At 48.0% G+C, this 14,833-nt stretch overlaps 1 protein-coding gene across 3 annotated transcripts in view; it reads left to right on the top strand.

Moving 5' to 3' along the window:
• The first annotated feature begins 3,678 nt into the window (after positions 1-3,678).
• Positions 3,679-14,833, top strand: part of LOC137545736 (putative nuclease HARBI1) — a 46,829-nt gene continuing 35,674 nt past the window's right edge. For all 3 annotated transcript variants that reach the window (XM_068267313.1, XM_068267320.1, XM_068267306.1), the window contains exons 1-2: positions 3,679-3,769; positions 10,713-11,444. In XM_068267313.1, the coding sequence (XP_068123414.1) occupies positions 10,745-11,444 (700 nt within the window). In that variant the 5' untranslated portion in view covers positions 3,679-3,769; positions 10,713-10,744. The remainder of the gene's footprint in view (positions 3,770-10,712; positions 11,445-14,833) is intronic.

Here is a 14,833-nt window from a genome sequence, read left to right as displayed (position 1 = left end):
AGATGTGTTCCTGCCAAAAATCCATTCCTGCAAATTGCAATGATAGTCTATGAGATCTGCAGATTATCATACACACATGATTTAACTGACATTCATCTGCAGATCAAGCAATCATCTGCAGATCTGAAAATCCATCCTGGTGGATCTGATCTGCAGATGAATGTCAGTTAACCACCCTGGTGTTCTATTGAGATCGCCAGGGTGGCTGCGGGAGGGTTTTTTTTTTATTAAAAAAAAAATATTTCATGCAGCCAACTGAAAGTTGGCTGCATGAAAGCCCACTAGAGGGCGCTCCGGAGGCGTTCTTCCGATCGCCTCCGGCAAGCAGAACTAACAAGGAAGGCTGCAATGAGCAGCCTTCCTTGTTTGGCTTTCCTCGTCGCCATGGCGTCAGCCGCCTCCGATCCAGCCCTTAGCGCTGGCCGGAACTATTTGCTCCGGCTGCGCAGGGCTCGGGGGGACCCTCTTTCGCCGCTGCTCGCGGCGGATCGCCGCAGAGCGGCGGCGGTCAGGCAGCACACGCGGCTGGCAAAGTGCCGGCTGCGTGTGCTGTTTTTTATTTCATCAAAATCGGCCCAGCAGGGCCTGAGCGGCACCCTCTGGCGGTAATGGACGAGCTGAGCTCGTCCATACCGCTAAGGTGGTTAAATCATGTGTGTATGATGATCTGCAGATCTCATAGACTATCATTGCAATTTGCAGCAATGGATTTTTGGCAGGAACAGATCTTTTGCAGATACTGATCTTTTGTGTCTGTACAGCATCTTTGTGTGCAGCATCTTGCAAAGATTTTTTTCTGATGTGGAGTTCAGCTCCATAGAAAAGACTGTGTAGAGCATGGCTCTCATACTACATGAAGGGTGGTAAGATTGGTCTGTGATCTTTCACTTTCAAAAGAATATGGTCTGATGTGTGTATGGGGCCTTAGGGAAGATGGCAGATCCCATACAAAGGGAGGAGGAAGGGGGGAGGGGAAGAGGCGCAGCACCCTGTAGGTAAGTAATAACATTCATCCCTGCCACCAGCTCAATCTGCTATTAACCTCACATATGGGGAGGTTCATGTTATAAATTTTAACTTTCAATGAAAAAATGATCGCACGCCTCCTCCATTGTGCTCATGTTTTGCGCTTGGGCAGTAAATAAAAATTGCTACTGCGCATGCACAGAATGCGCCCAGCTACAGGAATGGGGAGAAGAGGTGTCCAGCACTGCACATGCGCAGTGGCCTGCGACTAGCTGAGTCACCCAACTTACAGAGGGGGACACTAGGGGAACTGAGCAGTGCAGAATGACGACCCTGTCTTACCGCAGGGTAATGCAATGGCAATGCGAGGCAATGGGGCCTAGCACACTTGTCGCACCGGAAGTTTCTGATTCGCCGCCTCAAACTCAGCAGAACGTTACCGTATGACTTCCACGGCGACACAGAGCCTCTCCCACATGCCTGCTCCCCCCCGTTTTTAAATTTTCATCAGGACTAAGGCCCTGTCCAGACTATGTGCGTTCCTAGCCGTTTTGAGGGAACACGTACAGGTACAATATATGCATAGAAACGCCTATCAATGCTTTCCAATCGCCTCGTTCACATGGATGTGTATGAGACTCATACTTTTCTCATCGGCATTGCTGCACGCAGTTCTGTGCATCACACACAGAAACGGACGCAATGAAAGTCTATGGACGTGTATCAAAAACGTGTACTGTTGCGTTTTAGCATACGTTTCCCTCTGCGGTACCCACAATTTTTTTTCCCCAGGTCACGTGTCTGCAAAACGCAATAGAAAACGCATTTGAACGCAAGAAAAACGCGTTCTACAAACGCTGACAGTCTGAACAGGGCCTAAGGTATGTGTTACGGCGAGCGTGCAAGGCATGAGGGGAATCCCAGTGACGTAGTTCCTGCCAAGCAGAGGGTGCGTCACTGAGCTGGCGGCAGCGCTATGCATATGACCCTGTCGGAGCACTCTGCCGCACGGTCATACTTTTGTCATTTTTTGCATTGCGATGCAGTAGGAGCGTCGCATCCTCACCGCAACAAATAAATGTAAAATCTGCTTTAAGGCTAATTTCACACCAGAAGGTTGCATAACGTCCCCCTAACGGAACGCCTGATGGTGCTGGATCTGGACGTCAGAGTGAGCCGCGTTGTGCAGCTCACTCTGGCGTCAGTGATGCCGTGATGCGCACTCTTGTGCGCATGCGGCATCACGTGGTCCCGCCGGCCAATCGCCGCACAGAGCGGCTGCTCCAGGAAGTAAACACTGCACGTCATAACGTGCAGTGCATATTAATTAGCCATGTGCCTGGCCGCTCTCCGCTCCTCCCCCACATTACTGAGCATGTGCAAGCAGTCTAACGCGGCTCAGCCGCGTCCAAATTGTCTTGTGACGCAGCGTTACAATGTAACGCAACGTCCGCACTGTGAACAGCCCCATTGATTTATCATTACTGTGCGGTGGGCTGCGTTACAGGCTGCTCTAACGTGCGCCTGTAACATCCCACTGTGAAACCAGCCTAAAGGATGTGTTAGTCCTGATGAAAATGTAAAAAACTGGAAGGGAAGCAAGCGTGTGTAATTAGAGGCTCTCCTCATGCTCACTGCTTCCACCCTTCTCCTCTACTTCTTGGTCAGGAGGGTCAGTGAAGTCTGCGCAGTGCTGACTGGCAACACACATCCTTTGATCGCGCCCCCGAAATGGCTCTGCACATGCACACTACGTCACAACTGTGTAGTGCGCATGTGCAGATCGCACCCAGCGGCAGGATCAAGGACGCACGTTGCTGGGCAGCGCCTGCACTGACTTCAGTGACCCTCCCAACCAGGAAGTAGCTTTGGAGGGTCGTTGCACCATGATGGAGAACGGGGGGAGCGGTGGGCATGAGAGCCTCTTGCACATCACTGCTGCCCCCCCCCCCCCCCCCCCCCAGTTTTTACATTTTCATCAGGACTAAGGGCTCTTTCACACCAGAGCCCGTTTTCTGCGATTTAATGCAAAGTCGAAACTTTGTGTTAACCAAGGTAAAATAAAAGTCCATAGACTTTCATTTAACCTCTCACATCCGAAGCTACGTTTTGGTGTGTTGCAGTTCGACGCACTTGGGAGATTTTAATCGTCGGGAGCCGGCGTTTTCCCGTCAGGTGAATTAATTACTACCGCCGCTGACTGTCCCACCGCTACATCCTGACGACACGCCGCAGGGCATATAACGCGTGCAGGTTCCTGCATGCGTTCTAGATGTGAAAGAGCATTTAGGTATCACAAAAGAGATGTGATAATTCCTCACACATGTAAATCTAAGAGCAGATCAGAGAGATTTCTGCTAGGGGCATAACCCCTGCCCTGGGCACAGGGTGCAGGTTGCTAGGAGAGCTGAGGAACAAGTTCTGTAACTGTATGTGCATTTGGTCCCGACTCCTTCTCTCATGCACTACATGCAAGCTGTGAAAGAGCACTTTCTTCTTGCAAGCCTCCAGCAGAGAAGCACCAGCCACTGTTAGCCTGGCAACATACTTTGCATATTTGCATGCGGTTTTTTCAGCGTGCACTCCTGATAATTACATGCAATTCTGCAAAGCGTGCTCCCATCGTGCTTGTTCTGCAAAGGCAGAGCAGCAGCTCCCCTCCCAACTGCAGCCTGGCCCCGCCCCCTACACGGAACACTGCTGCCGGGAAGAATCATGTGGCTAAACAGTATTCCTCATCACTCGGTGCTGGAGCGCTGGTAGAGAAGAAGAGAGTTTCTTAGGCTCAGCTGAGTTCCTTGGAGTGAGTAGCTCTAGAATGTATTCTGCCGGAGAAAAAAATAAGACTGAAGATTACATTATACATGTTATTTGTTGATTACAGCCTCTCCTCCCCCCTTGCTAGTTTACTCTCCTTTGCCTTCTTTTGGTCAGGTATAAAAGACAGGGCGGTCTGGCAGCCATTTGACAATACATTACACACTAGTGTGTGCCAAGGCACAAGCAACAAGCCATCAATATTTCCAGAAGGGCTCAAACCCACTAGAGCGATTTTGTGAGCGTTTAGGAAGCGATTTACAACGCTAGTGTTTTCCCTAAACGCTCAGCTAATGTTAATGGATTGGCCAAATTCCACTGGAGCAATTGCGATTACCAAAATCGTGAACGCAGGACATGCAGCGTGTTTAGCGTTAGCGTTTCTGCAATGTAAAGTATATAAACGCTGGCGTAATTGCTTGTCAAAACCTACACAGAGCGATTTTGTCAGCATTTTGAAATTACTACACACTGTAAAAAAATTAAGATTAATTGAAAGGACCAATCAGAGTTAAAAAAACGCAAATCGCTACACAATCACTGGCAAAACGCTTACACTTTTTAAAATTGCTACTAAAATCGCCAGAAAAAGCTCATGAAATTGCTTACAAAACGCTCATACAAATCAGTAGCGATTTGTAGTGGGTTCCAGGCCTCATGGAAGTATTAGTTGTAGAACTATCATGTGCTCACTACCATAAGCACTGCCACTAATGTTCCATTGAAATGCAAATAAACTGCACTTGAAGAACAAAAATATTTTTGAGACTTGTATAGCACTGAGGGCTGGGGCCCACTGGGAATGGTTATCGCTAAGCGCTTTTGGCAGCTATTTTTGCAGCATTTTTCAGAGCGATTTTCATCACTTCTGAAGCGGTTTTGTATTTTGTGATTTGTTTAGGGATTTGCAAATTATTATTTTTTTTTTAATTTCGGTTCTTGGTATTGAATTGCTCTGAAATCCCTTTGGTTTGAGTGATTGGGACTTCTTCCTGCTCTCAAGCTGAGACCTCTCCTCCCCCCATATTAGTACATATCTTAAAGCGGAACTGAAGACATTTTTTTTGCCCACAATTTGATAATTTGGGTATGTACCTTTAACCACTTAAGGACCGGGCTTGTTTGCGCTGATCTGTGCAGCGTGGGCTCTCCAGCCCACAGCACAGATCAGCAGACAGCCAGGGCGACCAGACTTCCACCCTTTTTTCCCCACTAGGGGGATGTCCTCCTGGGGGGGTTCTGATCGCCGCCGGCTATTTTCGATCAGCGCGGGGGGGCTCCTCAAAGCCCCCCTCCGCAGCAATTTTCCGCCTCCTTCCCCTTCCCTCCCTTTCCTCTTTCTCCTGGGCGGCGCAGGACGGATCCGTCCTGCACCGCCTCTAATAGGCTTCAGCCTATCAGCTGCCTGCGATCCCCGGCCAATCAGAGGTCGGGGATCGCCGATCTCCTTTACGGCGCTGCTGCGCAGCAGCGCCGTATGATGTAAACAGCGGGGATTTCTTCCCCGCGTGTTTACATTTCGCCTGCGAGCCGCAATCGGCGGCTCGCAGGTTGTTCACAGAGACACCCTCCGTGAACTGACATGCGTTTCCATGTAAAACCGCTTAACACCTAGGTCCGCCGATCGGCTGACCGTGGTCGTTAAGTGGTTAAAGGGAACCTTAACCGTGGGCCCCCCAAAAAAATGCACTTACCTGGGGCTTTCCCAAGCCTCCTGCAGCCGTCCTGTGCCCACGCCGGTCCTTCAGTGCCCTCCGGTCTCCCTCCGCGGCTAAGTTTGGTTTTCGGCCGACTGCCAGTCGTCCTCCGGCAAAGCGTCCTCTTCTTCCGCATTCCCCGTCGTAAAGAGCCGTAAAGCGCGTCCGCATGACGCAAGAGCCGTAAAGCGTGGACGCGCTTTACGGCTCTTTACGACGGGGAATGCGGAAGAAGAGGACGCTTTGCCGGAGGACGACTGGCAGTCGGCCGAAAACGAAATTTAGCCACGGAGGGAGACCGGAGGGCACCGAAGGACCGGCGCGGGCACAGGACAGCTGCAGAAGGCTTGGGAAAGCCCCAGGTAAGTGAATTTTTGTTGGGGGGCCCACGGTTAAGGTTCCCTTTAAGGCTCACATACCTCTGCGCAGTCTATGTATCTTTTTTCTAGCGCTCCGAGTCCCGAATTCTTGCCGGTAAAATCCTCAACTTACAAGTCGATACCGAGATCAGGCAGAAGAGCCTGTGCTCTTCTGCCTGCATGACCTCTATTCCTTGCCTCTGCCCAAGTTTCCGCCCCTTCCCCACCCCCCACGGCCACTCCGTGCTCGTTCATTCAGCGCAGGGTGGACGCTGCTTTTTGTCACCAGAACGAGCAGGTGAGGGACTGTCTGATTAATGATTTTTTTACTTGCACAATCTTGTTTGTCAGAGACAGTCACTGCTGCTGGTGTTTCAGGGAATGAGCAGGATGAAATTTCTAAGTGCACGAGAGGACAAATGGAGTGCTGGAGTCCTCTCGTGCACATTATCAGGAACGAGTGAACGTGTACTAGTGATGCACAATGACCCGGAAGTATTTAGGTATCGCGGCCATCTTGCCTGGATCACGGAAGCCTAGAAAAATTTTAAAATGCCGTGATCGGACGGCGGGAGGAGACTAGAAGCACTGGGCGAGCAGAGAAACATATGGACTGGATGAGCTGCTGAGAGACAGCTTAGCTGCATCCACAGCCATCTGCACACACAGGCATGTGCCTACTGCATATGACAAGAATAGCTCTGGACAGACTTTTAGGCCTGGGACCCACTACAAAGTGCTATCGCTAGCGATTTGTGGTAGCGTTTCTGCAAGCGATTTTTTTGGGAGCCATTTCCCTGCTCCTATACAATTAATTAGAATGGAAACGCTCCCAAAATGCTGCATGTCCAGCGATTGCGAATTTCCATTATCGCAATAGTTCCAGTGGGATCTGCTCCATCCACTTACATTGGCAAAGCGTTTTGGGAAATCGCGAAACGATTGAAAGCGATGTCAAAATCACTAGTGGGTCCCAGCCCTAACTGCCAGACAAATATAAGACAAGGGCATCCATTCACAATGAGATACCGCATTCGGTAACCAAATGTTGGAAAATTACAGATGGAAGTATGACTGTTCACATTCACCAAGAATTCTGCCTGTTTGCTGAAAGAGGGCAGTAACATGTTGGTAAAAATTTGTTATTTAAGACGTCCGCAAAAAATGTAATCCAAAATGAATAAAAGAGTGCATTGTTTTATAGTTCATTACCTATTTATTTATTTTTTTATCACCTGCAAGTACCTGGCGCTATTTTTCACTTCACAACCAATTAGGACCAGTGCACACCAAATAGTGCTAGTGTAATCGCAAACGCTTTTTAAAGTGATTTTTTTTTTCAGAGGGATTCTAGGCATGTGTCTAACCATGCCTAGTGATTTTTGGAGAGTTTTGGTGTAGCATTTTTTATTTTATGTTACAGTAGAGCTGGAACTGAACAGCTTCTGTAACAAAAACGCTTGGAAAAATTGCTCTGATCTAGAGCTTTTCAGAGCGATTTTCCACTTTCCTATACTTAACATTAAGGGCTCCGTTTACACTTAAAGAGAACCCGAGGTGGGTTTGAAGAATATTATCTGCATACAGAGGCTGGATCTGCCTATACAGCCCAGCCTCTGTTGCTATCCCAAACCCCCCTAAGGTCCCCCTGCACTCTGCAATCCCTCATAAATCACAGCCACGCTGCTGACAAACAGCTTGTCAGAGCTGGCTGTGTTTATCTCTATAGTGTCAGTCTGCTGCTCTCCCTGCCTCCTGCAGAACTCCAGTCCCCGCCTGCATCCCTTCCCTCCCTGCTGATTGGAGGGAAGGGACGGGGGCAGGGACCGGAGCTATGCAGGAGGCGGGGAAGCAGCTGAGACTGACACTACAGATGTAAACACAGCCTCACAGCATGGCTGTGATTTATGAGAGAGTGCAGGGGGACCTTAGTGGGGTTTGGGATAGCAACAGAGGCCGGGCTGTATAGGCAGATCCAGCCTCTGTATGCAGATAACATTCTTTAAACACACCTCGGGTTCTCTTTAATCAGTTGCTCTCAACTGATTTTCAAAGTAATGCCCATGTTTTCCTATGGCACCTTTCACACTTTGACGCGTTTCAACTGAAATCTTTTTCACAATGCACTGCTATAGAAAAACCGTGCACACCAACTGATTAAGGCCCAGTGCACACCAAAACCGCTAGCAGATCGTCAAAACGCTAGCGGTTTTGGGAGCAGAGAGCAGATATTTGGCCGGTTGCACACCAAGCGGATTTTGTATGCGATCCACCAGCCGCATCAGTCAGTGAAAACGCTTGGCTATTGTATTTCAATGTGTGGTGCACACCGGCGGTTTGAGGGTTTTTAGCAAACCGCAAACGCGCAGCAGGAGGCGCGTTTGCGGCTTGGCAAAAACCTCAAACCGCCGGTGTGCACCATCCCATTGCAATACATTAGCCAAGCATTTTTCCAGGCGGATGCGGCCGCTGGATCGCTCCAAAAACCGCTCGGTGTGCACTGGGCCTAAGTGTAAATGGGCCCTTAGGCTGAATCGCCTCAGAAATCAGCAGAAATGCTGCAGGACCCACATTTGCGACAAAATCACATCGCTCTGGTGTGATCCATCCCATTCAGATACATTAGCCAAGCCCTTTTAAAAGCGCTAGCATTTTTAAAAGCGCTCAAAAGTGCTCTTGCTGTGCACCAGTCCTAACATGTAGTCTAGAGCCTTTTGAGCTGTGTTTGCTGGACTTTGGCATTTTTCCACAGAAAACGATATTTTACACACTTATTCTGCATTTTTAACGAACATTTAACAACTTTTTTTTCACTATTACCGCCATGTTACTGCACTATTTTACCAACCTTAACTCTAAAAAAAAAATTGTGAATATGGGAAAAAAATGGTAATTATATTGCTGTATATAGTTTTTCATTACAAATGTCTTTACCGCACATGTATTGTGACTTGAGGCAGAGGGGGTAGATTTATTAACACAAGTGCATGCAGAATACAGGAATTGCAAAAGTGAAAGCTTTCACAGCAGCTTTGCTGCAGTTTTTCTTTCAGTTGAGATAACTGCTCCAATAAACTTAAAGGATACCAGAGCCCAAAAGAAGATGAGAAACTTCAAACTGCCCCCTCGGGGACCTGTAATTGCCCTGTGGTCCCATCTTCCGGTCGGCTTGGTGGGGATCCAGGCATACTACAGTGCGCAGCTGTGGCCTAAAGTGCATGCGCATGACGTCATGCATAGCCTGGGTGCGCTACCAAGTAAAAATCCAAAATTGCGCAAAAGTAGTTCAGCGCATCATTGATGTTTATGCAGAGCTTCTGTTTGGTTTCAAGGTGTGTTTGTAGTTTCTTGGGGGAGCTCAGCGAACCTTTGATTGGTGGCCATTCGGAGGCGGCCTGGTGATGCGCTGATCCACCTTTGTGCAATTTTGAATTTTTTACTTGGTAGCACACCCAGGCTATGCATATGCATAATTTAGGATTAGTTCGTGTTAGGGCCTCTCCCATGGGGGATGACTTCTTCGCAGTGGGAGGGAAGAGTACTTAATAAGTTGCATGCAAGCTGTTACGGAAACCAACATCCTCCAATGGTAGACAGGTGCATTTTATTTGAATGCTGGGTGTGTATTTTATCCCACTAGTGGGGCTTGCACTCTCAAGCAGGTAGTCATAAAGATGCAATCTGTTTTTAAGTAGCGCTGTTCCTTTCCTCACCCTTGTAACCTATTTACCTCCTTCCCTGCCTCTCAGATCTCGCACATGTGCACCTGTGCCGCTTCACTACAGTCCTCAGCATCTGAGAGTTGGTAACAGGATAGGGCAAATCACCTGGTATCAATGACAGAATATACAGTATATGCAGCTTAAAAAGTACAGATAAAGTGAAAAAGCAAAAAACAGTCTTGTCTATGCCCTAGGCTAGCAAGCGCCCGGCCCGTGAATGGGAGCATCTGACAGGCAGTGAATTTATCACCTTCAATTGCTTGTGGAACAGAGGCCTGAACTAAGAGGTAGTTTTATTGCTCTTGGTGCCGTTTTGGGTGTGGTGCTGTGCCATGTCTCAGAACCATCCACTCAGTCCAGGGGTCCCTGCACTAGTCAGCCAAAATCTTCGACTGACTAGAATGTCGAATATGAGTGGGGAGGAAGTGGCAATTATCCTCCCTAGGAACACCCCTGTTTACGCCCACTTGTAGCGCCATAATTTAATAACCTATTTAAAAAGAAAACACAGCATAACTCCCCTATTCCAGACTCCTTTCACTGTCTTCTGCCCTGTCAGTTCTCCCGTTCCGCCGCTTGTCCTCTCATAAATGCTGGCATTTTCAATGCTATAGTGCTGCCCTGGAAGTACTTCAAGATCAGTACCATAGCAGTGAACATGCCAGCATTTACGAGAGGACACACGGCGAAATGGAAGAGCGGAAAGGGCAGCAAGGGGACCCCGCAGTAGGCGAGTTATGCGGTGGCTTTTTTTTTTAAAGGATACCAGAGACAAATAAACCTAGAGAAACTGGGGGAGGAGCAGGCACATACTGTCACCTGTTCTGATGCCCCGTTCTCCTCTCTGCCCCTGTATCTTACCTAAAAGCCTCCCGGGATCCTCTTTTGGGTCTCCGGAGTTGAGCTTTACTGCGCTGGCCGGGGTGTGCACATCCTGCAGCGCACCCCCTGTGGCTGGGAGCACACTGTGCATGCGTATGATGTCATAAAAATACAGTTCAGAAGTACTTTTCAAAGCATCGTTCTCTGAATTATTTACATCTCACTGATCATCCCTACTGGTGATGAGATGAGATGGTTGTATAATGATTTCCAGGTGTGCAGAAAAGCATGTAAGGCCCATACTGGGCATCTATTTTCTCCCACTTCAGGCGATTGACTTCTCCTCAGCTGCACATCAACAATGGATCCCTTTACATGCTCGTATGCAGTGTTCATGAGGAATCGGAGGCGCCTGTATGGTCCATATATGCGGGGTTTCTCAGCATCCTCTCCAGCACCCCAAAGTGTTTTTACTGGCCGTTCGCTTTTCAGTGATCGCGCTACTGAAGAACTGTATGCGCAGATGGGACTCAACCAGCGTGTGGTGGATGTGCTGTATGCTGAACTACGACCCTATCTGGAGCCCAGCACCAGGGCAGGTCGACCATTTACTGGCATGACTAAACTTTTATGTGGTCTTTGGTTTTTAGCCAACGGGTCAGACCAGAAATCAAGCAGTTTAGCACTTGGAATCTCCCAGTCCACATTCAGCCACATCATAAAAGCCTTCCTCAAAGGTATGCGCAGTATTTTATGCAAGTATATTGCAATACCTTCAACTGATCAGGAGTGGGAGTCCATCAAAAAGCGGTTCTATGCTATTGCCTGCATCCCCAACACGGTCGGTGTGATAGACTTCAAGCATGTCTATTTCAAAATTCCCGGCTATCTGAAGGGATATCCCAACCATGTGACTCTGCAGCTAATCTGTGACCCGAATCTTCGTATATTGAATATGGCGGCAAGATGTCCCGGATACGACAGTGATTCAAGCATTTTTTACAACTCTAATATATATAACATTTTCCAGGATGATCTATCTGAAAAGGGGTGGCTTCTTGGTAAGTTGTATGTCTTTTAATTAAAAAATACGTATTGGTGTCCTTTCACACTTCCTGCTTTCTGTTGTTGGTTACAAAAAGTGGCATCACACCTTAAAGGAGTTATCAGACATAATAAATGAAAATAAGTGCTACTTACCCGGGGCTTCGTCCAGCCTCAAGCTCCCAGCATGTCCCTCGCCGCAGCTCTGCACGCAGCCGTATGCCGCAGCTCCCTCCCGGTCCCCAGCAATGACGTCAGGCCGACCTGGATTTCTGCACCTGCGCAGTGCGCTCTGTTCCAAGTGGCGGTGATCGACAGCGCCGCTAGCGCAGGCGCAGTACAGGCCAACCTCCAGGTCGGCCTGACGTCATCGCCAGCGACCAGGTGGTGGTGAATGGCTGACTGCAGAGCTGCGGCGAGGGACATGCTGGGAGCTTGGGGCTGGACGAAACCCCGGGTAAGTAGCACTTATTTTCATTTATTATGCCTGATAACTCCTTCAGGCCTCCTTTCCACGGACTGTTGAACTGTGTGCTCAGCAAGCAGTTACCAGGCAGAAGTAAGCAGTTATCATGCAGCAACAAGCAGTTACCAGGCAGCAGTGAGCAGTTGAGAGAGTTTGAGAGGCATTTCACTGCCTATCAACAGCTCGTGGAAAGGAGGCCTTAAAGTGATTTGAGGAGGTGGATTTAAAAAAAATATATACATGCCTGGGGCTTCCTCCAGCCCCCTCCAGGCTGATTGCTCCAGCACTGTCCTCCTGCACTGCCTGAATCCTCTGCATTTCGGCCCCGGAAGTCCTTCAGTTTGAGCAGTGCAGCCGCGTGCACTCCTCATGTGGCCGGTAGTGATTTGCATCTGTGCAGTAGTACGGGCCACGCATGCGCAGTACGCCCAAGACCAGAGGACTTTGCGGCCAAATTGCAGTGGATCCAGGCTAGCGTGGGAGGGATCAGCCTAGAGCAGGGCTGTCAAACTCAAATACAAAGGGGGCCAAAAATGTACACTGGGACCTATTCGCAGGCCAACCTTAATGCTAATGTCTACTTGCCACCTTTCCTCCCTTCTTAAGTTCCCTGGTATCTCTAATGGCGTCCTCCAACCCCAAGACAGTTCCCTCCTGTCTAGTGATTCTCCCTCCCCTGTACAGTTCCCTGGTGTCTAGTGGTTCTCCCTCCCCTGTACATTTCCCTGGTGTCTAGTGGTTCTTCCTCCCCTATACAGTTCCCTGGTGTTTAGTGCTTTCCCCCACCTTCCATATGGCTTCCCTGGTTCTAGCGCTTCACCTGCGATATTGCTTCCTTGGTGGTCTAGAGTGGGCCAAACATAATGCATAGTTACATAGTTATTTTGGTTGAAAAAAGACATACGTCCATCGAGTTCAACCAGTATAAAGTACAACACCAGCCTGCTCCCTCACATATACCTGTTGATCCAGAGGAAGACGAAAAAACCCTTACAAGGCATGGTCCAATTAGCCCCTAAAGGGAAAAATTCCTTCCCGACTCCAGATGGCAATCAGATAAAATCCCTGGATCAACATCATTAGGCATTACCTAGTAATTGTAGCCATGGATGTCTTTCAACGCAAGGAAAGCATCTAAGCCCCCTTTAAATGCAGGTATAGAGTTTGCCATAACGACTTCCTGTGGCAATGCATTCCACATCTTAATCACTCTAACTGTAAAGAACCCTTTCCTAAATAAATGGCTAAAACGTTTTTCCTCCATGCGCAGATCATGTCCTCTAGTCCTTTGAGAAGGCCTAGGGACAAAAAGCTCATCCGCCAAGGTATTATATTGCCCTCTGATGTATTTCTACATGTTAATTAGATCCCCTCTAAGGCGTCTTTTCTCTAGACTAAATAAACCCAGTTTATCTAACCTTTCTCGATAAGTGAGACCTTCCATCCCACGCATCAATTTTGTTGCTCGTCTCTGCACCTGCTCTAAAACTGCAATATCTTTTTTGTAATGTGGTGCCCAGAACTGAATTCCAAATTCCAGATGTGGCCTTACTAGAGAGTTAAACAGGGGCAATATTATGCTAGCATCTCGAGTTTTTATTTCCCTTTTAATGCATCCCAAAATTTTGTTAGCTTTAGCTGCAGCTGCTTGGCATTGAGTACGATTATTTAACTTGTTGTCAATGAGTACTCCTAAGTCCTTCTCCAAGTTTGATGTCCCCAACTGTATCCCATTTATTTTGTATGGTGCTAGACCATTAGTACGTCCAAAATGCATGACCTTACATTTGTCAACATTGAATTTCATCTGCCATGTATGTGCCCATATAGCCATCCTATCCAGATCCTGTTGCAATATGATACTATCTTCCTGAGAGTTGATGATTCTGCACAATTTTGTATCATCTGCAAAAATGGCAACATTGCTCACTACTGCATCTACTAGGTCATTATTAAATACATTGAAGAGCACTGGACCCAGAACAGACCCCTGTGGGACCCCACTGCTAACAGTCTCCCATTTTGAGTACGATCCATTGACCACAACTCTTTGTTTTCTGTCCATTAGCCAGTTCCCTATCCATGAACACAGACTCTTCCCCAGTCCTTGCATCCTCAACTTTTGCACCAGACTTTTGTGGGGAACAGTGTCGAAGGCCTTTGCAAAGTCCAAGTATATCACATCTACAGCATTCCCAATATCCATATTAGCATTCACTACCTCATAAAAGCTGAGGGGGACCCACTTGAGGGCCACATTTAATGGCTCTGATGGCCAGATTTGGCCCAGGGACCAGAGTTTGACATGCATGGTCTAGAGAAAGCCCCAGATATGTATAATTTTAAATCCCCCCCCCCAACCCCCCACCTCGGGTTCCCTTTAACGGTGTGGCACAATCGTACAGCAAGGCTACATTACCATGAAAATAAGCCTCACTGCCTGCTTGTTGTCTTGTATTGAAAACAGGGCTGTGGAGATGCAGCAATTTTGGGTACCTGGAGTCGGTGGTTTCATAAACTGAGGAGTTGGGAGTTGTAGTCAGATGATTTTTTTTTACCCACTCCGTAGCCCTGCAAGGGCTGTGGAGTCAGAGCAATTTTGAGTACCTGGAGGACAATTGAATTGAGGTTTATATGGAGGCTGCCATATTTATTTCCTTTTAAGCAATACCAGTTGCCTGGCTGTCCTAATAATCCTCTGCCTCTAATATTTTTAGCCATAAACCCTGAACAAGCATGTAGCAAATCAGGCGTTTCTGACATTGTCAGATTTAAGAAGATTATCTGCATGCTGGTTTCTGGTGTGATTCAGACACTCCTGCTGCCAAACAGATCAGCGGGGCTGCCAAGGAACTGGTATTGTTTAAAAGTAAATAAACATGGCAGCTTCCATAGTCTTCTCACTTCAGTTGTCCTTTATAGGTGTCATAAACTGAGCAA

The sequence above is a fragment of the Hyperolius riggenbachi genome, chromosome 1 (assembly GCF_040937935.1).
Source record: "Hyperolius riggenbachi isolate aHypRig1 chromosome 1, aHypRig1.pri, whole genome shotgun sequence".
Classification (NCBI taxonomy): Eukaryota; Metazoa; Chordata; class Amphibia; order Anura; family Hyperoliidae; genus Hyperolius; species Hyperolius riggenbachi.
Note: the sequence above shows the minus strand (reverse complement) of the source record. Positions and strands in the feature narration are given on the sequence as shown.